Source organism: Euprymna scolopes, chromosome 42 (genome assembly GCF_053919585.1).
Source record: "Euprymna scolopes isolate OS-2025 chromosome 42, ASM5391958v1, whole genome shotgun sequence".
Lineage (NCBI taxonomy): Eukaryota > Metazoa > Mollusca > Cephalopoda > Sepiida > Sepiolidae > Euprymna > Euprymna scolopes.
In genome coordinates this window covers 17,267,162-17,292,435 of record NC_136523.1, presented here as the reverse complement: position 1 = coordinate 17,292,435, position 25,274 = coordinate 17,267,162, and the positions used below count along the sequence as shown (strand labels likewise).

The 25,274-nt window shown below is 33.6% G+C and overlaps 1 protein-coding gene across 1 annotated transcript in view; it reads left to right on the top strand.

Annotated features, from left to right (window-relative positions):
- Nucleotides 1-7,622: 7,622 nt before the first annotated feature.
- Nucleotides 7,623-25,274, top strand: part of LOC145266945 (putative cytochrome P450 CYP13A2) — a 69,567-nt gene continuing 51,915 nt past the window's right edge. Inside the window, exons 1-4 of the mRNA XM_080122763.1 lie at nt 7,623-7,987; nt 19,709-19,805; nt 22,536-22,591; nt 24,357-24,453. Of these exons, the coding sequence (XP_079978889.1) occupies nt 19,725-19,805; nt 22,536-22,591; nt 24,357-24,453 (234 nt within the window). The 5' untranslated portion in view covers nt 7,623-7,987; nt 19,709-19,724. The remainder of the gene's footprint in view (nt 7,988-19,708; nt 19,806-22,535; nt 22,592-24,356; nt 24,454-25,274) is intronic.

Here is a 25,274-nt window from a genome sequence, read left to right as displayed (position 1 = left end):
AGACTGACAAACTTTACCAGAAAAAATGGTAGAGTTTTTTTTTTTTTAACTATGCTCAGTTGAGTATAGTCTCGAATCTAAGGGCAGTAACTATGTTCTTCCTGCTTAAGAGTTATCTTTCTTGATACAAGTAAAACTGGACATGTTTACATGGGTGATCTTTTAAACCAACGCATTTCAGGTGAGAACATTATTATGTACTTATGCTTAAAATTAGTATATATTGAAAATAAAAATTACGAAAAATGACACAGTAGAAAACTAATTACAAGTAAAAATAGAATTTATCAAATTATCGAGTTTTATATGTTTTAATGTGGAAGAGTTGTGCGACCAATTCAGTATGACAAACAAGGGAGATAACCTTTGACTTAAATTGACAAACTAAGCGTCCGCCATTTTTAAACCAACGCATCTCAGAACGTAACTACTGCTTATTTTTTATGTTTTTTTTGTTGTTGTTGTTGTTGTTGTTGTTGTTGTGTTTTGTTGTTTTTTTTTACATGGAGGTCACGACTTATCAAGGCCCGGAAGCCACTCGGGGATAAGGGTTATTGCGTGTACAGTAATCAATGGGATAGTGTCGTAGTAATCGTTAGTATTGAAGATTTGATAAAGTTACATTACTTAAGGGGGCAGTTAATCAGGAATTTGTTTATATTATATATATACTGTGTGTGTGTGTGTGTGTATATATATATATATATATATATATATATATATACTGTATGTATATATATATACTGTATGTATATATATACTGTATGTATATATATACTGTATGTATATATATACAGTATATATATATACAATATATATATATATATATATATATATATATATATATATATATATTTCTGATGGTAATCTATCTCTACAAATCTACCATCAGACCATGTATTGGGTTGTAACATAGTGCATATGAGTGCGTGAGAAAATGTCAGCAGCAGTGGAGTATGGCTGGCTTATGAAGAGGTTAGAAGCAGCAGCAGTTGAAAAAGGCGCATATGCAAATTAGGAAGTGTGCGTGAGCAGAAAAAGAAAAAAAGGAGAAAAAATGCACCACGTAGTCGGCAAAAGCAAAGTGCGGGTCGAAGAAAATGCACATGTAAAGTCGAGGACGAGAATAGGCTGGCTGTGGGCGACATGTGGTTGGAGAAAGGAGAAACGTGGGTCAAGCTAAATGGACATGTGGCAGCCACAGACTTTTTAAGCGGTTTCGAAACGGAATAGTAACGGTAATAAATGTTTTTGTTCAGAAAGAAAAAATGCCGTTACATTTTTATTAATTAGTAAAGTGTAACGTCACGTAACGTTACAGAGTAATGTTGTCGTATTTCGGCTGCTGAATCTGAGTCCCATTTCAAAGTTCTGGAAGAATTGCAGAAACGTAGCTGTAATTTGATTAACCACCAGCACTTTCTTCTTCACCGCAACCTCTTTCTCACAGACGTGATACTGCTAGTCTCAGTCTTTTCTACAAATACTATTATGATGTGTGTTCATCATTTTTTTTTATTTTTCTTATTAATTTGTTCAAACTGGGGATTTTCCTACATAGTCACCAGCATTCTCAATGCACTTTTGTCAGCGATGAACGATGGCTGTGCATGGGCGTCCGTATTCGGCTTTATCATACCAAGTTAGTTACATAAGTAAAGCCTCCTATTTTTAACTAAACATAATGAAGAGTTAAGACGGGAGTAGTATCATTAAAACGAGCGACTTTTTGTGCTCTGGAATTTATTTTTCTACATAGTCACCACCATTCTTAATGCACTTTGCCACCGATGTCATACAAGAATCGTTCCAAATGTAAAGCCTCCTATTTTTTTAACTCAAAAAGTTGACGAGCTACGAAGACGAGAGTGGTACCATTGAAACGAGCGACCTTTTGTACTCGAGAATTAATTTTTTTGCATAGTTACCAGCATTCTCAATGCACTTTTGCTGGGGCGCGTCTTTTTTTTCTTTTTCTTTTTTTTATTAGAGTAGGTGTGCTAGTCAATATATGACTTTGCAACGAGTATAAGATAATTCCCTCGACATAAGTAGACAGAAATTGCAGTTGGCTGTAGCAACCATGTGAACACGAATGCAAGTCGGTGCGAGATAAGATTGCAGCTTGGTCGTCAGCACTTAACTTATATGCAGTCATGTTTGAACTTTATTTGAAAAAAAAAAAAAATATCGTGGAAGGATTTTGTAACAAAAACGGTTGATATTCTCGGCCGACTTTATCGTCGGAATTTACGGAAGTGATTTTTAAAAAAGAAGACCATTTTTTTTTTATGGAATTTCAGCTAAAAAATATTAACACATAAAAAACGAAAAACTATTTTAATGCAATTACGGAGAGAAAATGTTAACATAAAAAAAACGCCATTTTTTTTTAATGCAATTTCAAGGAATTTACGGAAAGAATTTTTTTTTTTTTTTTAAATGCAATCTTTTAATGCAAGTTCCGGGAGAAAATATTAACACATCAAATAAATTTTTTTAAAAAAGAGAAAGAAAAATGAAGAAAAAAAACCGGGAATAAAACATATGGTGAAAAAAAAGAAGAAAAAAGCAATTAACAAAGAAGGCGAAAAAAGAAAAAAGAGAATAATAATTAGGTGAAGAAAAAAACATAAAAAAGGCGATGAAGAAAAAAGAAAAAAGAATAAAAAAGTAGGTGAAAAAATAAAAAAGAAAAGGAATAAAAAATAAGTTAAAGAAAATGGAAAAAAGAAAAGGAATAAAAAAAGAAGGAGAAAAAGAAAGCGATTAAAAAAATAAGTTGAAGAAAAAAGAAATACTGAAAGGGAATAGAAAAAAAAACGCGAAAAAAGAAAAAGAAACAGAATAGAAAAGAAGGGGGAAAATAAAAAAGAAAGGGAACAAAAAAGAAGGCGAAAAAAGCAAAAAAAAAAAAAAAGAAAGAAAGGGAATTAAAAAGTTAAAAAAAACAAACAAAAAAAAACGAAAGGGAATTAAAAAGTTAAAAAAAAAAAAAAAAAAAGAAAGGGAATTAAAAAAAGTTAAAAAAAAAAAAAAAAAGAAAGGGAATTAAAAAGTTAAAAAAAAAAAAAAAAAAGCAAGAACGCGTTTCTTGAAGAATCCTTCGTAATATAAAAGCAAACTTTACATTGATATTTTATTTAGATTCTTCGAACTATTATTTTCATCAACGTTTCTGCCGACGTAATCTCCGACTTTATTTAGACGTATGCTATCAAACTCGGAACTCTAACCTGCTCCACTTCGTGTTCCGAAGTAGCAAACAGCAATACATATCCCTTTCATAGAACAAATCAGAATTATCATCCATTCTTTAAACGTGACCATACCATCAAAGTCTCCTGTTCTGCACACATTTTCCTATACTGTCCAGATTTAATCTTCCTCTGGCGTCATCAGAACTAATGTTATCTTTCGGACTCGCATCACTCATTCATGTAATTCATGTAATTGACGTAGAAAACGTAATATTTCTAAATGGCCGTCCATCTGGTACTGACCAGATTCTACGTTGCTTAACTTGTGAAGTTCTTGGAAAGAAGCTATAAACTGGCAATAATAAACTGCTGCGGCATATAGCCTTGGATGGGATATGCCGACTTCCTCCAAAGGAGAAAGCTTACAGGATATATGATAATTACAACCTGCTCCAAGCCGCATATATATCCAGGTCATGGGAAGATCACATGCAGCGCCTAGTATTCCAAAATGGTTACTTATCTGATACTGACCAGGCTCTACGTTGCTTAACTTCAGTGAAGTTCTTGGAAAGAACCTGGCGGGCTATGATGGCTTTCTCTGAAAAAGGAATTGTAAAAGGAATATCAAAATCGCAAATTGTCCCGGGTCGCATGTATATTCTCACTATGGAAAGATGGTGTACAAAGCCTATTATTCCACAAATGGTCACCCATCTGTTACTGGCAAGGGTCCACGTTGCTTACATCGGCGTTCTAACGAGAACCGGTGTGTACACGCGATTATACCGTACATATAAATGGGTAGAGCGCATAGCATTCACAAATGGTCACCCGTCTGGTATTGGCCAGGCTCCACCTCGTATATACATATAAATGTTAGACTGTACTAGCAGGAAAACCTGACGTTGTCCGGGATTGATGAGGATCCACAAATGTTCCGCCCACTCATATTTTTATTGTCATTGGTATCGGTTAAATCACCCATTTTTTTTTTCAACCAAATCGATCGATTACTTGTTCTAGTTAGGGACTACCCGCCCCTCCCCCGTAATGTGCCGGGAGGAAGCTTCTCATGTCTCCCCCGCAGTGACTTAGTCAACAATACATTGTAGTCTACATTGCACTGTAGAGAATCTACTGTTGAGTTTATAAAATTATTTGTAAATAATGGCTTGACTTTAAGTTTAAAATTCTAAAGTAAAGTATCATGGTTCAATTGTGCTCTAAACAGAAATATTCATTTCGAACGCGCCCCTGTCATATCAAAGAACCAACTGTTGATTTGATGGAATTATTTTTACGTAATGACTTGAATTAAAGTTAAGCGTACAAAAGTCAAGTATTAGAGTTCAATTGTGATCTAAACAGAAAAAATCATTTCGAAACGCCCCTATCTGCAGTTGATTTATAGTCTGGACCTTTCTGCTTGTGCGGTGATTAAAACTTCTCGAATACACTTTTGATTTTTGATAGTATAAAAGTGTTAACTTTGTTCAAAATCGAACTTTTTTCTTCAATAGAAATTTTTTTTTTTAATCGATTTTCGATACTTATCGAAAGCATTCTGGTGCAAGACCTACATAAGAACATTCCTAGACACATGAATTTACCTTCGTGTGAAATTTAAACAAAATCGGCCAAACCGTTTCCGATTCCATATGAAACTCTCTCTCTCTCTCTCTCTCTCTCTCTCTATATATATATATATATATATATATATATATATATATATATATATATATATCACACACACATACACACACGCACAACACGCACACTCTCTTTTCGCACACGCACACTCTCTCTCTCTCTCTCTCTCTCTAACACACTCACGCACAGAACACACACACACAGCACACACAGTTACTTTTATGCAGTAGTAGAGATATTATCCCTATACCAACAGAACTTTGTGTCAGTTCAACGGTGATTTTTATACATGTCTGTGTCATTGGCGTTGTGTAATCATGTTCCTTCTGAAATAATAAATGCCTATCAGAATAGAAACTCGTGTATGGCTGACTACATGTGGAGGGAAAAGGGAGACCATCTATTCTCACAAGACGAAGTAAAAATTACAGACAGAGTAGAAAGGTGGAAAGTAAGACGATCCAAAGAAGCAGCACATATGCTCGGCGATGATCCCACACATTGTATAAAATTTAACACAATATGATAAACATTAATTTTAAATAATGAAGTCACACACACACACACACACACACACACACATATATATATATATATATATATATATATATATATATATATATATACTACCAGGGTCCGTGTACCGGCGTTGCCCTGGTAAAAACTTTAAAAATTAAAAAAAAAAAACAATTAAACTATGGTTGATAGTGGGAACCACTCCCGACCCAGTAAAATAACGGACACGTGGTCAAAATGAATATACCGTGTCAAAGTAACAACGTTAGTATCTATAAACGCATTCTTAATATGGGGGATTTGATTATGTGATGTGATTAATCTGTGCTTTCATCTAACGTGTCAAATAAAAGTAGGGTAGTGTGGCCTAATAGATAGCAGGTGTCACCGTCCGCGTGTAGTCTATAACAAAAATACAATTTATTACGGCGGGGGGGGGGCGAGGGCTTGTGTCACAAGGAAAAGAAACAACCAAAAAACATTGCGGCAGACTTAAGCAATTATTCGCATAGCCTTAAAAATTTTCCTTTTCACTTTGCTGTAATTTTTTTCCAGCAATTATCGAGTACAGACTTAATTTTCAGATTTAAAAAAAATTAAGTCAGTATTTTTAATGACTGTAATAGTCGGGGATCAATTTGTAATGATAACGTTCTAATAAATGGAACACACACTTTTTTGTCACGTCAGTTGTTAATGCTGCCTCTAGCCGTTAACTGTTTCCCTTTTCTGTTAGTAAAGTGGAAACGATTTTTTCCCAAGGTATTGGTAACGTGATTGGTAACGTGATTGGTAACGTGACAGCTAAGCGTCTAATCTATGATAAGCTTAGTGGGTGATGCCCCTTTTCTATTCCCTGCAACCTCTATCCCACAGAAGAGACGTTGCGAGCCTGTCTTTGTTTTATCGTTATTGCCATGGCAGGTGCTCGTCTGAGCTCCAGTCTCTGACCCCCCCCTCGCCAATCTTTCACGATAAACACCCGTCTAGCTGAAACCACTGTCAATGTTTTTCCCCAGTCTTTATCTGTACCTAAATCAAAACGTAAATTCCATGAACAAAGCTTCTTTTTCAGAACTGCTCGCCTGTTGAACTCTCTACCGCTTGCCTGCCCCCCCCCTGACTACAACTTGGATGTCTTCAAGTCCAACATAAGCAAATTCCTGGTGAACCGCCCCCTTAAGTAAGACACTTTATCAAATCTCCAATACTAACGATTACTACAACACTATCCCATTGATTACTGTACACGCAATAACCCTTATCCCCGAGTAGCTTCCGGGCCTTGATAAGTGGTGACCTCCATGTAAAATAAAAAAAGCATTGTAGAAGTTTGCGAAAAATTGAAAAGGAAAAATCTAAATGCTAGTGACAACATAAACGATGGGAGCGGCCAAAAAGTGGTTGTTGGGCGAGGGGAGGACCAGATATTGGAGCTCAGACGAGCACCTGCCGTGGCAATAACGATAAAACAAAGACAGGCTCGCAACGCCTCTTCTGTAGGATAGAGGTTGCAGGGAAGAGAAAAGGGGCGTTATAATTTCAAATTTAAACCTGTAAGCGCTGATAATCGCCTGATAAATTTACGGATAAGTGAAAAATAAAAAACAAAAGTATGAAAAACTGAAAAGGGGAAATCTGGGGTCAGCATTGTTCTGGTCCGCCAAACCATGTTAGGATGTACCTGAACAATTGGAACCCGCCATTACTAAAGTTGACCTTGTGTGTGTGTGTGTGTGTGTGTGTGTGTGTGTGTGTGTGTGTGTGTGTGTGTGTGTGTGTGTGTGTGTGTGTGTGTGTGTGTGTGTGTGTTTTTGCTTTGGTTTTTGTTTTGTTTTTTTGTTGTTGTTTTTTTTTTTTTTTTCAACTATTTGTGCGAATTATTATCGATTGGACTCTCGGCTATCATGAAAGGCTGCACATTAAAATATTTGGAAAGGGGTTTCCGTTCCACATGCAACGTTATAGTAAATACGGAAGGAGGTGGAGGAGGAGGAGGAGAAGAAGAAGAAGAAGAAAAGCTATATATTTAAAGATTTGCAAGGAAAAAGCTTTTGTGTCAATGCTTTTTTTTTATAATATGGTAGTTTATTGTCCGAGCGACAATATTCTGCAAAATTAGTTGAAAAAAAAAAAGCTGAAAAAGTAAAGATATGTTTAAGGAGGAGTGCCAATTGTTAGGGCGCACCCATTTATGCAATATGGAATATGTTGTATTAAAAAGAAAAGGAAACGAACGGATGAGGTGCCTGTAGTGCGAAGTGTTTTTAATGGGATAAAGACACAAATGAAAGGTTTAAATCGAGGGAAGCTGTTTTGTTGTAGTTTTCGACGGCGACGGCGACGGCGACGGCGACGACGACGACCACGACGGAGAGTGTTGTAGTGGATAGTGTGTTTTAAAGGCGCTAAAAGAAAGCATAATGTTAAAATTTGCGAAAGACAATATGTAAACTAGAGTAAAAAAAAAATAAAATGAAGGGAACGGAATACAAGTCTGTTCAATGGTTAAAAAGAACTTGTATATTGTTTTTGTTGTTGTTTTGAAGACGACGTCAACGACAACGACAAAGGAGATTCTTGTAGTGGATAGCGTGTTTTAAACTTTATAAAAGAAAGTAAGTAACGGGGGGTTTAATGGTTTTTAAAAGATTTTCTCTTTCCTTTGTATTTTTTTTTTTTTTTTTTTGATCTCGCATGACTGAAATGACCTATGCATTAAAAGAATTTGACGCCGGTGAAAATGTTGTTTTTTTTTTTTAAATAATTATTAGATCAGGGTTAAGGTTTCGAATGAAGCAGATTTCATTTTTTCCCATTATATTTTCCCTTTTGGTAATGGTTTCAACCATTCGTTTGATTAAAAATTCGATATTATGCGTAAACGCTTACTTTCTTAAGTGGTCTTATGATTTTGACCAGGACTGTATCTCTTAGTGACGCCATATTTTAATGTTAGCAACCGTTCGTTTATAAAGTGAAGAACTGGATTCCGGAATATGAGAATTATCAGAGTTCAATCAATCAGAATTAAATAACTTTGGCGAGGGAAACCCAAAATTTGGAAAAATTATGTTAGATCGATGTATGTATGTATGAGCTAGTTACGGTCGGTGTAATCACAGAATCTGTGAAATGTGTAGAATTTCTACCGGTGACTATTGGTAGCAGTGGTAGGCCTACATATTTAGAGAAAAAAAATAGGGACTCCTTCCTTAAATGATGTTGCGATTATGATGATGTTGATTGTACGATGCAAAGTAATATTTTATTATCACGACTGGATGTGTCTGGAATAGTGTTTGAAAGCTACATAAGATAGTGTCTATTAGCCAAGCTGTATTGAATTCGTATGTGGCATCTGTTGCTGCAAACTTACGACACTTATATCTAGAGGGGAATTTTTGTGGCTACTTTATTATTATAGAAGATGACGAGAATAATGGAGCTAGTATTCCGATGAGATAGATGAAAAAGGAAAAAACTAGTTATAAAACAAAGACAAAACTTGATAGGCATATAAGTTGGCTTGTTCCTTTATTATCTCCCTCCCCCCTCTCTCTCTCTCTCTCTCTCTCTCTCTATATATATATATATATATATATATATATATATATATATATATATATATATATATATAATTTTAGCAGGGATACAAAACTCTATTGTAGCTGTTAAATAAGAAAGACTGAGTTTTTTTGTATCCACAGTAAAAAGAAGGGCGGAAGAAGAACATTTAATGGAGGTTTTTAAAAAAATAAATAAATAAATAAGGGGGTAGAGTCAGCCGACGGGTTTCGCCCTCACTTTTTAAAGCCGAATCGAAGGGGTACTTTTGTATAGGGTGACGAATTCAAACGGGGGAACGACTAAAACGACTCTCTCACACACACACATATAAGCTAAGATCTTAAAGTGTAAAGTTAGGAACTTTATTACATTTTCAAGTCAATAAGGATCACAGAAAGATTAATAACGGAGAAACCTCTTTAGGTCATGACATTTCGAAACCAAATGCTTCTCGTCAGAACAGAAGAAAAAACTATATATATATATATATATATATATATATATATATATATATATATATATATATATATATATATATAAGACAACACTGACTTTGAAAACATTCAGATTAGAAATGAAAAAAAAAATTATAGTAGAATTGGGGAAAAAATACATCATCATGAGAGGTAAAATAAAAAATGTGATGGGGGCAGGAGTAAAAAAGGAAGAGAGAGAGAAAAGAACAATAAATTCTAAACGAATCTACAAAACAATGTATAAGAAAATTAATTACAAAGAAAATCTTTTTAACTTATAAAAATATTTAAAAATTTGTAAAAACGTTAAACACCAAAAAATTTAAAAAAATTAAAAATTAAATAAAAAAACTTACAATAAAATTCTGATAAAACGTTGTGAGAATAATCCAAATAATGCGAATTATCAACCCTCATCCTCATCTCCAAAATTGCTTAGGACTTCTGCCAAGTCAAGGCTGACAGAACGAGAGCATGCTACCCCCGTGGATTAAATAAAGAGTTCTGTTTAAATTTTCGTGCAGATTTCCCAGTTCGACAGGAAGATTATCCGAGTTCGACAAGATACACCTGAAGAAAGTCGGGGGTTAAATCGGCTGAAACGTCGTGAGAATAACATCCAAGATAAGAAGAGTTGTCGAAAGAATTTAAAGATTACGAATTATTCATCTTCATCTCAAAAATTTTGTTACATAGTAATTTATCCGTTACGCTACTTGTCTTTGAAGACAGCATGCTAACTATATGGGTTCGGTTCAAAATTCTCGGTTTTTACAAGGTACACCTGAAGAAGGTCGGAGAATATATCGACCGAAACGTTGTGAGATTAACACCCCGGATGAGAGTAGTAATTCGAACAATACAAATTATCAATCCTCATCTCCAAAATTCAAAAACCATTTCGTCCTATCATTTTTTTTTTTTTTTTTAGTTCCAATTTTTCTGTGAGAAATGTTAAGAAAATGGAAGTAGATGGGAAGTCAGATGGGAAGGAAGTTGATCTGGATGGCAAAGCCATTGAAGGTGCCAAAGTTTTGCTGCCTCGGAGCACAGGGTGGAACAGGTTCTAATCCGAATGCAAAAATGGGTGAATGCTGTAAGTTCAGGGAACTTTTGCCTTTACTTATCAGCAGAGCGTTACAATTGTCGACCAAAGGCAGAATCTATCTGACATTTGTAGCCAGTGAGGGTTGAGGACATGTGTTGCATGACGAGAAATGATATGAGAATTACATGAATGAGTAATGCGAGTCCTAAAGACAACATTAGTTCTGATGACGCCAGAGGAAGATTAAATCTGGACAGTATAGGAAAATGTGTGCAGAACAGGAGACTTTGATGGTATGGTCACGTTGAAAGAATGGATGATAATTCTGATTTGTTTAGTGAAATGGATATATATATATTGCTGTTTGCTACTTCGGAACACGAAGTGGAGCAGGTTAGAGTTCCGTGTTTGATACCATACGCTTAAATAAAGTCGAAGATTACGTCGACAGAAACGTTGATGAAAATAATAGTTCGAAAAATCCAAATAAAATATCAATGTAAAGTTTGCTTTTATATTACGAAGGATTCTTCAAGGAACGCGTTCTTGTTTTGTTTTGTTTTGTTTTGTTTTTTTAACTTTTTATTCCATTTCTTTTTTTTCTTTTTCTACGCCTTCTTTTTTATTCCCTTTCTTTTTCTTTTTTCTTCAACTTATTTTTTAATCGCTTTCTTTTTCTCCTTTTTATTCCCTTTCTTTTTTCCATTTTCTTTAACTTATTTTTTATTCCTTTTCTTTTTTCTTTTTTTTTCGCCTACTTTTTTATTCTTTTTCTTCGTCTTCTTTTTTATGTCTTTTCTTCACCTAATTATTATTCTCTTTTTTCTTTTTTCACCTTCTTTGTTATTCGCTTCTTTTTTTTTTGCTTTTTTTCACCATATGTTTTATTCCTTTTCTTTTTTTTTCATTTTTATTTTTCTTTTCTTTTTTTTTCTTTTTTTTTTTTAATTTATTTGATGTGTTAACATTTTCTCCCGGAGCTTGCATTAAAAGATTGCATTTAAAAAAACAAAATTTTTCTTTCCGTAAATTCCCTGAAATAGCATTTTAAAAGAAAAATGGCAATTTTTTATATGTTAACATTTTCTATCTGTAATTGCATTAAAATAGTTTTTCTTTTTTTATGTGTTAATATTCTTTAGTTGAAATTCCATTAAAAAAAATGGTCTTCTTTTTTAAAAATCCCTTTCGTAAATTCCGACGATGAAGTCGGCCGAGAATATCAACCGTTTTTGTTACAAAATCCTTCCACGCATTTTTTTCTTTTTCAAATAAAGTTCAAACATGCCTGCATATAAGTTAAGTGCTGACGACGACGCTGCAATCTTATCTCGCACCGACTTGCATTCGTGTTCACATGGTTGCTACAGCCAACTGCAATTTCTACCTACTTATGTCGAGGGAATTATCTTCTACTCGTTGCAAAGTCATATATTTACTAGCACACCTACTCTAATAAATAAAAGAAAAGAAAAGACGCGTTCTGGAGACCCCTGCACATCGTTCATTGCTGGCCAAAAGTGCATTGAGAATGCTGTTGACTATGTAGAAAAAATAATTCTGGAGTACAAAAGGTCGCTCTTTTAATGGTACCACTCTCGTCTTCGTAGCCCTACAACGTTTTGGGTAAAAAAAAAGGAGGCTTTACATTTGGAACGATCCTCGTATAACATCGCTGGCAAAAGTGTATTAAGAATGGTGGTGACTATGTAGAAAAATATATTCTGGAACACAAAGTGTCGGTCTGTTAATAATACCACCCCCATCTTCGTAACTCGTCAACTTTTGGAGTTTTAAAATAGAAGGTTTAAATTTGGGACGACCTTCGTATGACAAAGTGGGCGCTGGACGCCCATACACAGCCACCGTTCATCGTTGGCAAAAGTGCATTAAGAATGATGGTGACCATGTAGAAAAATAAATTCTGGAGCACAAAAAATCGCTCGTTTTAATGGTAACACTCCCGCCTTCTTAACTCTTCAACATTTTTAGTTAAAAATAGGAGGCTTAACTTATAGAACTAGCCTCGTATGATAGAGCCGCTCCGGACGCCCATACACAGCCACCGTTCATTGTTGACAAAAGTGCATTAAGAATGATGGTGATCCTGTAGAAAAATAAGAAAAATACGAGGGTCGTTCAAACGTAAATACTCCTATTTTTAAACTTAAAAACTAAAATGTTAAAGACCTACGAAATCGAAAGTGGTATCATTAAAACGAGCGACCTTTTGTGCTCAATAAATTTATTTTTCTACATAGTCACCGCCATTCACAATGTGCTTTTTCTACCCTCTTTTCATGCCTCGCTCATAAAAGTTAGAAGTACGCTTTGTCACTCACATTCGTCGCCATTAATGCCTACTAGACACTGTCCTCGAGTGTCTAAGGACTCTCTGTACATGGGTTTGCCAGAATAACCTGGCATGAGGATACTTTTTCCATAGAAGTAAACCCTGACCAAATATTCAAAATCACATTTCGTATTCGCTGCCCAAATAAGATCTCCTCACTATGGCTAACCCATATTAGCTTTTATGAGAAATCGTGCACCTTCTTCAAGTGATGTTACCTCAAGTAAATAGCACGAAGCTGGACACTCCACCAGATTACATAAATTCTTTTCTTGGAATCCAGTATGAACAAGAGACCAAAACGAAAGCTATACTACAACGTATGAAAATAATTAATTTGGGAGAGGAAAATTATGTTCTCAATTTCTTTACTAACTGAGTGTTTGAGATATAAAGAAATTTAATAGAACATTCGAATATCTATGTATCTCATATAGAGTTCAAGTGTTAACCCCAGGTAGTGGGCACCTTGATTTCTGAGAACTTCGTTGGAAGGAAAAATAAAACAATTAAGTGAGAAATTAATCATACACCTCCACTATGACTACCTAATTTGTACAACTCCGTACATAGAAAACGGAGCCATAAAACCTGGCGTAATAATATGGAACAAGAAGGAGAAAGAAGCAACCTTAGTAGAAGTTAGTGTTCACCCATGATACTGAGTTAAACGGAACTGATAGAGAAAAGAATAAGAAATATGTACGACATGAAAAGAAATTGGAATCTTAGGAAGATCTCTATCATTCCAGTTGTTATCGGAAAAAATGGACTCATGAAAAAAGAATTTTAAAGACTTTTTTGATGTGTTACAATTTTTTCCCTGAAATTCCATTAAAAAAATGGTCTTCTTTTTTTAAAAATCCCTTCCGTAAATTCCGACGATAAAGTCGGCCGAGAATATCAACCGTTTTTGTTACAAAATCCTTCCACGATATTTTTTTTTTTCAAATAAAGTTCAAACATGACTGCATATAAGTTAAGTGCTGACGACGACGCTGCAATCTTATCTCGCACCGACTTGCATCCGTGTTCACATGGTTGCTACAGCCAACTGCAATTTCTGTCTACTTATGTCGAGGGAATTATCTTCTACTCGTTGCAAAGTCATATATTTACTAGCACACCTACTCTAATAAAAAAAAGAAAAAGAAAAGACGCGTTCTGGAGACCCATGCACATCGTTCATTACTGACCAAAATGCATTGAGAATGCTGGTGACTATGTACAAAAATTAATTCTGGATTACAAAATGTCGCTCATTTTAATGGTACCACTCTCGTTTTTATAGTTCTTCAACGTTTTGGGTCAAAAAATAGGAGCCTTTACATTTGGAACGATCCTCGGATGACATCGCTAGCAAAAATGCATTAAGAATGGTGGTGACTATGTAGAAAAATAAATTCTGGAGCACAAAACGTCGCTCGTTTAAATGGTACCACTCCCGTCTTCTTAATTCTACAACATTTTTAGTTAAACATACGATGCTTAACTTATAGAACTAGCCTCGTGTGATAAAGCCCGCTCCGGATACCCATACACTGCCATCGTTTATCGCTGGTGACTATGTAGAAAAATAAGAAACGTATGAGCGTCGTTCAAATGTAAATACTCCGATTTTTAAAACTCAAAAACTAAAATGTTGAAGAGCTACGAAGACTAAAGTCGTACCATTAAAACGAGCGACCTTTTGTGCTCAATTTTTTTTTTTTCGACATAGTCACCAACATTCTCAATGCGCTTTTGCTACGCTCTTTTAATGCCTCGGTCATAAAAGTTAGAAGTACGCTTTGTCACTCACATTCGTCGCCATTAATGCCTACTAGACACTGTCCTCGAGTGTCTAAGGACTCTCTGTACATGGGTTTGCCAGAATAACCTGGCATGAGGATACTTTTTCCATAGAAGTAAACCATGACCAAATATTCAAAATCACATTTCGTATTCGCTGCCCAAATAAGATCTCCTCACTATGGCTAACCCATATTAGCTTTTATGAGAAATCGTGCACCTTCTTCAAGTGATGTTACCTCAAGTAAATAGCACGAAGCTGGACACTCCACCAGATTACATAAATTCTTTTCTTGGAATCCAGTATGAACAAGAGACCAAAACGAAAGCTATACTACAACGTATGAAAATAATTAATTTGGGAGAGGAAAATTATGTTCTCAATTTCTTTACTAACTGAGTGTTTGAGAAATAAAGAACTTTAATGGAATATTCGAATATCTATGTGTCTCATATAGACTTCAAGTGTTTGCTCCAGGTCGTGGGCCCCTTGATTTCTGAGAACTTCGATTGAAGTAAAATAAAACAAAATTGAATGTGTAGTAGACACTATCCTCGAATGTCTAGAGAGATGGAGAACATTCGAATATCTATGTATCTCATAAAGAGTTCAAGTGTTTGCCTCAGATAAATGGGCACCTTAAAACAATTAAATGAGAAACAAGTCATACACTATCCACTATGACAGCCTAATTCCTAAAACTACATACCTAGAAAACGGGGCCATAAAAGTTGAGATAGTGATATCGGACAAGAAGGAGAAAGAAGCAACCATAGTAGAAGTTAATGCTCCCCCATGATGCTGAGTTAAACGGAGCTGAAAGGGAAAAGAATAAGAAATACCAAAGTCTAATGTATGACATGAAAAGAAACTGGAATCTGAGGAAGATTTCTACTATTCCAGATATTATAGGAGAAACTGGGCTCATGAAAAAGAATTTCAAAAACTACCAGGCAAATATACCCGATGAACCAAGTGCAAGAGAGAGATAGACAGTTGCATTTAAAGGGGTAGTCAGAATCTTAAAAAGATCTCTTGGTTGGAATATCTGAGTTAGCTGGTGAATGTTTTGCATCCGGTAGCATGCTCCATCCCCAGCTTGAACAAATTAATAAGAAAAATAACAAAATGATGAACACGTATCATAATAGCATTTGTAGAAAAGACTGAGACTAGCAACATCACGTCTGTGAGAAAGAGGTTGCAATGAAGAAAGCTTTTTTCTTGGGGGGGGGTCAATCAAATTACAGATACGTTTCTGCAATTTATCACAAACTTTCAAATGGGACACAGATTCACCAGCCGAAATACAACAACATTACTCTGTAACGTTACATAACGTTACGTAACGTTACTCTTTACTTTACTAATTCATAAACAAGAGTTTTTATTCCGTTACCCTCCCGTTTCAACACCACTTAAAAAGTCTCTCGCTGCCATGTCCATTTAGCCTGGTCATTTCTCCTCCCTCCAACCGCATGCCGGCCACAGCCGACCCATTCTCGTCCTCGTCTCCACACGTCTATTTTCTTCAACCCGCACTTTGCTTTTGTCGACCACTTGATGCATTTATTCTCCTTTTTTTTCTTTTTCTTCTCACGCACACTTCCTAATTTGCATGTGAGCCTTTTTCGGCTACTGCTGCTGCTAATCCCTTCGCAAGCGAGCCATCCTTCACTGCTACTGATATTTTCTCACGCACTCATACGCACTATGTTACAACTCCATACATGGTCTGATGGTAGATTTGTAGGAATAGAAAATTAATAAAATGTTACTTTTTTAGGTTAAAAATTGTACCAGTTTTCAAATCATTTAAAATGATTTTTTTATACAATTTACTTTCTTGATAACACAGCAAACATTATGTTGAATTATTTTTTTCTTTTAATTGTACATTTTCTCATAAGGATCTAAAAATTTAGTGGATTTTTGGTCAGCAAAAAGATAATGTAATTTACTTCTTTTTTTTTTTCGTTGTTTTAAACCTGTTAAACAAATATTTTTTTTATAGTTTATATAAGATTTTTTCAATCTTTTCTCTAAATAATAATGATCCTGGATATGACCTTAAACTATATCCAGTGGTGAGGCCCCAGCTTGTGGGCTTTTGGGAGTGTGGAGCCACCCTTTAATTACCATTTCTTCCAAGTCCACTCTGACCCGGAGTGGTAGTACCTGTTAGGGTCCCAACTATGGGTTAAATAGAAACCGACTTGAAAACAACAAATATATTCTATTAAAAAAATTTTCTTCAAAATCTTTGGATTCGGCATTAAATAACCTGAAAAGGGTTGATATGCCGTAAAACAAAAACAACCAGCATCTAAATAATAAATAAAATGTCTCACAGTAATATTCATACATTTTGGAGATATTTTTTTTTTTATATCGAATTATTTTTCTTTTAACAAAATTTTCTTATAAGTATCTAAAAAATATTAGATTTTTGGTCAGGAAGTTGATAATTTTATTTATTTTTTTTATTTTTTAACCTGTTAAACAAATAATTTTTATGTGATATTTTTTCAGACTTATTTCTAAATGATAAATAAAATTTCTCAAAATAATATTAATACATTTTGGAGATATTTTTTTATGTCAAATTATTTTTCTTTTAACAAATGATAGTAGATTTGTCGAGATAAAGTGTTAAGATCGATAGAGAAAACCGATTTTACAAGAAGCAGAAACAGCGGTAAAATAATACAACCATTTTTACAACTTCGTTTTCGTAAGGAATGTCTGTAGAAATATAAATATCGATGTCTTTAATGTAGAACGAATTATTACCAAAAATCGATGTTCCATTCCACTTGTACGTGTTGTCCAAAAAGTCACTGAAGGGTGTTGAACTTAAATAGATTATTTATTTATAATGATATCTGGGTTTGTATTACTGTACACATAGATTCAAAAAAGTTGTCAAAAAACAAATATATAACAAATAAATGTTATCAAAGGCAAGATAAGTTACTTTTCTACCAAACTGGATATATTTTTCGCGTTTTTATTCAATGTAATATGTTTATTCAGCTCGAAAAGCATACAGTGTTTACCGATGTATAGGAAAATTCAAAATGGCGCCCGAACACGGTAAGTTTGGGAATAATAAACTAAACAAAATACTGTTAGAAATTCGCTCAATATATATTAACGTGACATAAGTTGACATATATTCGGTGGTTTTTTAATAGTATTTTGTCTAGTTTATTATTTATAACACCTTTTCCCAAACTTAACCTGTTAAAGGGAGAGTCGGGCGCCATTTTGAATTTTCCAATACATCGGTAAACACTGCATGTTTTTCGAGCTGAATAAATATGTTACATTGAATAAAAACACAAAAAAATATATCCAGTTTGGTAGAAAAGTAACTTATCTTGCCTTTGATAACATTTATTTGTTATATATTTGTTTTTTGACAACTTTTTTTAATCTATGTGTACAGTAATACAAACCCTGATATCTTTATGGAATTTTGACACAACCTGGCCAAAACATTAAGAAATTTTTAAATAGGCAAAAGTCAAACAATCTTTATTTATATAAAAAAATATTTTCTTTTAAATGTTGTTAACTGTAGATATATTTTTTATAAGGATCTAAAATATAGTAGATATTTGGTCAGGAAGTACACGATGACATTTTATTTTTTTCGGTTTTTTAATTCTATTATTTCTATAAAAGTGGGGGATCTCATTTTCTCTCCCCTGCAACCTCTCTCCCACAGAAGAGGCGTTGCGAGCCTGTCTTTGTTTTAGCATTATTTCCATGGCAAGTGCTCGTCTGATCTCCAATCTCTAGTCCCCCCTCGCCAATCTTTCACAAAAAAAACCACCCGTCTAGCTGAAACCACTGTCAGTAATTTTCCCCAGTCTTTATCTGTGCCTAAATCCATGAACAGGGCTTCTTTCTTAGAAGTGCACGCCTGTGGAACTCTTTTCTGTTTGCCTGTTTCCCACCTGACTACAACTTGGATGTCTTCAAGTCCAACATAAACAAATTCCTGATGAATCGACCCCTTAAGTAAGAAACTTTATCAAATCTCCAATACTAATGATTACTACGATACTATCCCATTGATTACTCTACACGCAATAACACTTATCCTCGAGTTGCTTCCGGGCCTTGATAAGAGGTGACCCCCCCCCCGTAAAAAAGTCTAAAAAATAGTGAACTTTTGGTCAGCAAGTTGATATTTATTTTGTACTCAAATCTGTTTAACGATTAATTTTCATATAAGATTTTTTCACTAAATAATAAATAAATTTTCTCAGAATAATTTTGGAGATATCTTTTTATGTCAAAGTATTTTTCTTTTAATTCTATATTTTCTTATGAGGCTCTAAAAAAAATATTGGATTTTTGATAATTATATTTTTCTTTTTTTTTTTTTTTTTTTTTAGCTTTTGACCTGTTAAATAAATAGATCGGAGTTCGATTCCAGTTGTACATGGTGTCCAAAAAGTCATTGAAGGATTTTGAACTCAAATAGATTCTTTATTTTTTTTTATGATATCTTTCTGTAATTTTAACACAATCTAAGATATTAAGAATTTTTTTAAATATGCCAAAATTAAAACAATCTTTATTTATTAAAAAAAAAAAATATTGTCTTTTAAATGTTGTCCATTTTCAGTTTCGCATATTTGTGCGTTTTCCAAACCATTATCCATGACAGATTGCAGAATCTCTGGATTGCAATTTAACTCGCTTATTTCGTTCCTGGTGTTTTCCTTAAATTCTTATAGGGTTTGGGGTTTGAGGTTCCGACGTCTACCAGCTCGCGGAACGAAATAAAGGAGTTAAATCGCAATCCAGAGATCCTGCAATCTGAAATAATGTTTCGGAAACAGCATAAATATGTGAAGCTGAAAAGGGGCAACATTTAAATAAAGATTGAATTTTGCATTTTTTTACTTTTAATTTTCTAATGTCTTAGTAAGATTGTGTAAAAATTACAGTAAGATATTATAAAAAAAAAAATAAAGAATCTATTTAAGTTCAGAATCTATTAAGTTCAGTACATTTTTGGACACCCTGTAGAAAGTCCCAAGTAGCCATTTTTTAAGTGTGTCGTTGAATTTATTTTTACAGAACGAGATCGGAAAGTATGAAGATATTCCGGCAAATGAATATTCCTGGCCCGAATCCAAACTTCCTATTTGGAAATCTGCTCGGATTTGCAAAAAAGGTAAGTGATATGAGATGTATACCGATTTTTATTTTTACTTATTTATGTTTTATAATCTAATATATAAAAACCACTATGTCTGTCTGTCTGTCTCCATATTTTCAAACTCTATCTCTACCGAAACTAAAAGTCGAAGAGCGGCGCCAAGAGCCTCAAATAATTGGATTTTTTATGAACCGTTCTTTTATGGATCTTTAGTCAGTTAAAATAGTTTTTAAGGGGTCAAAAAGGGTCAAAATCGAAAAAAAAAATCGTTATACGTTTTGCACATTCACCTTAGTTTATTTTTAATAAGTTTATATGTGTGTCACGTTGGTACAGTGGTAACGTCACCAGCTTTGAATGCTACAGTTTTGCTTTCGATTTCGATTCTAGCTGATGGCACCCAAATACTTTTTTTTTACTTTTGAAATTACGATTTTATAATAATATATACGAAATCTGGACAAATTAAAATATCATATTTAAACGTATTTTACGACCGGGCAAAGCCGGGCGCCCCCACCTCAGCCCGCTAGTCTATCTATATAATTATAAAAGTCTGTGGAACTTGCTTGCTTGCATCTTTTCTTCGACGATTGGGCGATTCCATCTTTTTGAAAAGGGATGACATGTATATATATGCCTGCTTGATTGCTTGAATCCTGGCGATTCCATCTTTTAAAAAAGGAATTAAAGTGATTATATATATATATATATATATATATATATATATATATATATATATATATATATATATATATATATATATATATATATATATATGTATAATCACGTGGGTGATTACAGAAACATGTATGCACATATGTAGCCATTAATGTTTGTATAAATAAAATTAATATATATATATATATATATATATATATATATATATATATATATATATATATATATATATATATTATGTGTGTGTGCGTGCGCTCATGTAGGTATTGCTCAGAGGCTAAAGAATGAGGGTGCAGAGTTGTGTTTTGGTTTCGATATTAGCTGATGGCATCCAAGTTATATATATATATATATATATATATATATATATATATATATATATACATATATATATATATATATATATATACATATATATATACATATATATACATATATATATACATATATATACATATATATATACATATATATATATATATATATATATATATATATATATATATATATATATATATATATATATATATATATATTGATCTCACTGCTACATATTAGGTTTACTATAATACTCGATTGGAGAATTGTCTCATTAATAATAAATGCGTAATCTGCATGAATTAAACTACCATATTTAAGCCTATCTTACGACGATGCAACGCCGGGCGGTGTGTTAGAATAATTATACAACTCTCTGAACCGCCCGATCGCCCTTGCTTGCATCTTGTCTATTAAAAAAAACATTATTGTCGTGGAAACCAACTCGTATTAAATAAAATTCACCCTCCTTTCCACAGTTCAACCATATTGTGTACAAATAAATTGTAGACAGAGTTTCAATCACGAAACTAATGTTTTGTTATGTTTTGGTTTCGGTTTCGATTCTGTCTGATGGCACTCAAATCATAATGTTTTGTCATGTCAAGGGTGCGAATTCCACGTAGAAACGTTAATTTAATTTGAATAAAATAAAATATTCATCAAGTGCGCTTGAAAGCCAAATTACAACGTAATATTAGGGAAATAAACTTATTTTATTATAATGTTTTGTTATGTTTTGGTTTCGATTCTAGCTGATGGCACTCAAATCATGCTAGTATAATTATATAACTTTATCAAAAACATTTTTGCCATGAAACCCAGCTTGTATTTAATAAAATTCACACTACTTTTTACAGTCCAGCCATACTGAGTACAAATAAACTATTTTGTTATGTTTTAGTTTCGGTTTTGATTCTGTCTGATAGCACTCAAATCATTTTTTTTTTTTTTTTTTTTTTGCTTTGGAAATTATTGTCGCACAGTGCATTGTGCGAAAATATCTGCAGGTGTTGAATTGTCAACGGTAACGGAGGCCGGATGTACTCGTTGATGGGGACACAGGTTAAAGTCGCTGACATCGCAGGTGCATCAGGGAACACAAGACTAATATAAACAAGGCGGGTAGCTTGTCAGAGGCATAAGGAGAAAAGACAGACACGCGCCCGGTTGTTGAGACATCGCTCGATTGTCCACCGACACCGTCAACCGACACAGTCAACCGACACCCTCTCTACTCCACGTCGTCGCTAAGTTTTCTCATTGCTACACGCAAACAAATGATTTTAGTAGTTGCAGCATTTTGAAAAAAAGGAATAAAGACATTTATTTTTCTACAAGTTGTTTCGCGTCTATTTTTGGCCGGAGAGCACTGGGGAACACATCATTATGACTATATATATTGTGTACAGTATAATATGAAATAATTGACTCTATAATAATAAATACGAACGCTCTGTAAACTAAAATATTTGTTAGTATATTTTACAAACGGGCAAAGCCGAGCGCCCCTGCTTTTTACTTATATTTTTATTTAATTATTGTTTTACTTATTAAAATTTTAAACTCATTTATATTTTTCCTTATTTTTAATATTTACTTACATTTTTTACTTGTTTACATTTTAATTTTTTATATTTTTACGTATCATTTTCAGTATGCTTGGCTTTTTTTACTATTTATTGGTATTTTCTTCTTTTCAGTGTTTATTTCTTTACTGAAATATTTTCTTTCATTTTTTTTCAGCAAGCTTTTTATGACACGTATCTAGACTGGTATCATATATACGGGAAAACATTTGGGTAAGTCATATTTATTTAAGATTTTATTTTGGAAAATATTTTTAACAAAAAAATAATAAAAAAGAGTAATAACCTTTATGGATTACGGTTTCCTCCATTGGATGACAGTACCCGAAAATTGAAGACAAGTGCTTTATCCACTATTTCCTACCCCTGTCAAGAAGTGATAGTAACCACCTGAAAAGAGCACTAGTCACTAGTTACCATCAATAACAATCATAATTTCCAGTGACTAACAGTGTCCGCCACTATATTACAATACCTGCCAATGGATGACAGTGACCGACAATTGAAAACAGGATATTTCGATTCAGAGCAATCCAAGGGGCCCTGCAGTGGTCATGATAGATTGTGACCGACAATGATCGATAGTTGCAAAGAAAGCCACTGCCCGCCAGTAAACGCAAGTAATCGCCTCATAACGTCAATGTTCACCAGTGCGCGCCATTGAAGAGAGACAATTTTATTTCGAAGCAATTCAATGGAGGTCGATACTGATCATAGGCGATATTGAGCACTGGTAACCGACAGTGACAGCTATAAAAGCAGCCAATGTCCACCAATAAATGCAAATAACATCTTCAAAACAATACTAATTGTAAACTAAACGCTACTACTCGCAATTAATCGCCCCAAACCAGCACTAATCGCCAGTAACTGCCAGTGCTGCCAATGACAGCCTATGGTTTCCGCTAGCTGCGACAGCCAGACAATACTCGATAGTGGAAGCCAGATAATTTCATTTTGACCATGGTCGCCATTGCCCACTATTTTCCAGGGCTAACTCAATTTGTATTCAAGGTTATTTATTGAATCTGTTCTGGCTTTAGGTCATAATTCGACCGAGTTACGCTGGCACACTGGTCCTACTAGTATTGAAATAAGTGAAATTTGCTACCGAAACAGTAGCAGAAACTCGCTATAATAATATATTGTATTTTAGAAAACAAACAGTTTACTTTGTAGACTTGTACATAATCATGTTTATCGGCTGTTTTCATTAGTGACATATTTCATCTCGATTTCTAATTAATGTTGGGTCATCAGCAAAGAATATGGACCGTTTCAGGCCTTTCCTCTTCTTAGTTATTTCATTTGTAGACTACCATATAATCGTGTTTTGCGGCTGTTTTTTGCTTGTAAGGCATCTCATCTCGTCTGCAGATAATGTCAGGTTATCATGAGATTATTTTTATCAACATATATATGAATATATGGGCCGCCGTTTCGTGGCCATTATAGTCATATATGTGTGTGTGCATGAATACACACACACACACACACACACACACACACACACATATATATATAGTAATTTATAAAATATATATGGCAATAAAGCTACACTAAATATTCTGCGTTTCATCCAACTATAGGATTCGTCAGGATTATGCGACATAAGCCTGACGAATCCTATAGTTGGATGAAACGCAGAATATTCAGTGTAGCTTAATCGCCATATATATTTTATAAATTACTAACTAGCTCTACCTACGTATTGAGCACTTTTGAAGTAAATACTTAAAGTTTACGCATAAATCTATACTTTCGTATAGTAAATTTATGTGAATAAATGAAATAGTTATATATATATATATATTTCAAATATAATTATCCACTGACATTGACACATAGCTCGTTTTAGTTTGTAGCATATATATATGTATATATATATATATATATATATATATATATATATATATATATATATGCCACAAAGTAAAACGAGCTATTCTCATCTACAATACTATTTTTAAACTTTCAGATATTTCGAGGGATTACGACCAGTATTAGTCACGGCAGACCTTGACGTTCTCTACCAGGTGATGGTCAAGAAATTTGATGTTTTCCACGCGAGAAAGGTCAGTGAATATTTGAGATTAATTTTTCTTTAATGATTTTTATTGTTTTATTTACTTTTTGTTTTTATTACTCTCATAATATTTTATTATTTTTTTTAGTTTCATGACATTTTTGTATTATTACATTTTTATATTTTTATAATTTTTATTTTTATGACATTCTTAAGCGATATTTTCGCTAATTTCTTTTTTTTACATTTTCTTATATTGAAAATGAATTCTTGTTATTTTTGTGAATATCTATTTTGCGATATTTTTTCATTTTTTTTATGGCGTGTTCATATTTTACTTTTATTTTGTTTTTTAAAACTTTTATTTTGTATTTTATATATGTGTACATGTTTAATGAAATTTTGATTTTAGATACTGTTATTTTTTTTAGTGATTTCTGACATTTCAATGACATTTTTGAATTTTGTGACTAATAGTTTAGTGATTTTTTTTTCTCTTTCTGATCTATTATTCTATTTTTACGTGTTTTTCTTATACTTATATATTTTATTGAGATTGCAAGAATGGCTTTCGGAATAGATACCTCAATACCTTATGGTAAGAACGGCTATCGGAATGTCAAGAACGGTGGAGAGAGATGATGTAGTAAAAGTAATTATCAACCCCCCAGCCGTAAAAAAATAATAAAATAATACCAGCGGGGGGGGGGGAGAAAAAATAGACGCAGTAGACAGGCCGGGTGGAGAGAGGCGAAAAAAATTAAAATAAAAAAAAAACATACATTTAGTTGTTGAAGCTGTGGTAATGTTGTCTGGTTACTAACTAAAAGTAGTTCTCCTCAAAGTTTTATTAAGAAACAAAAATTTATA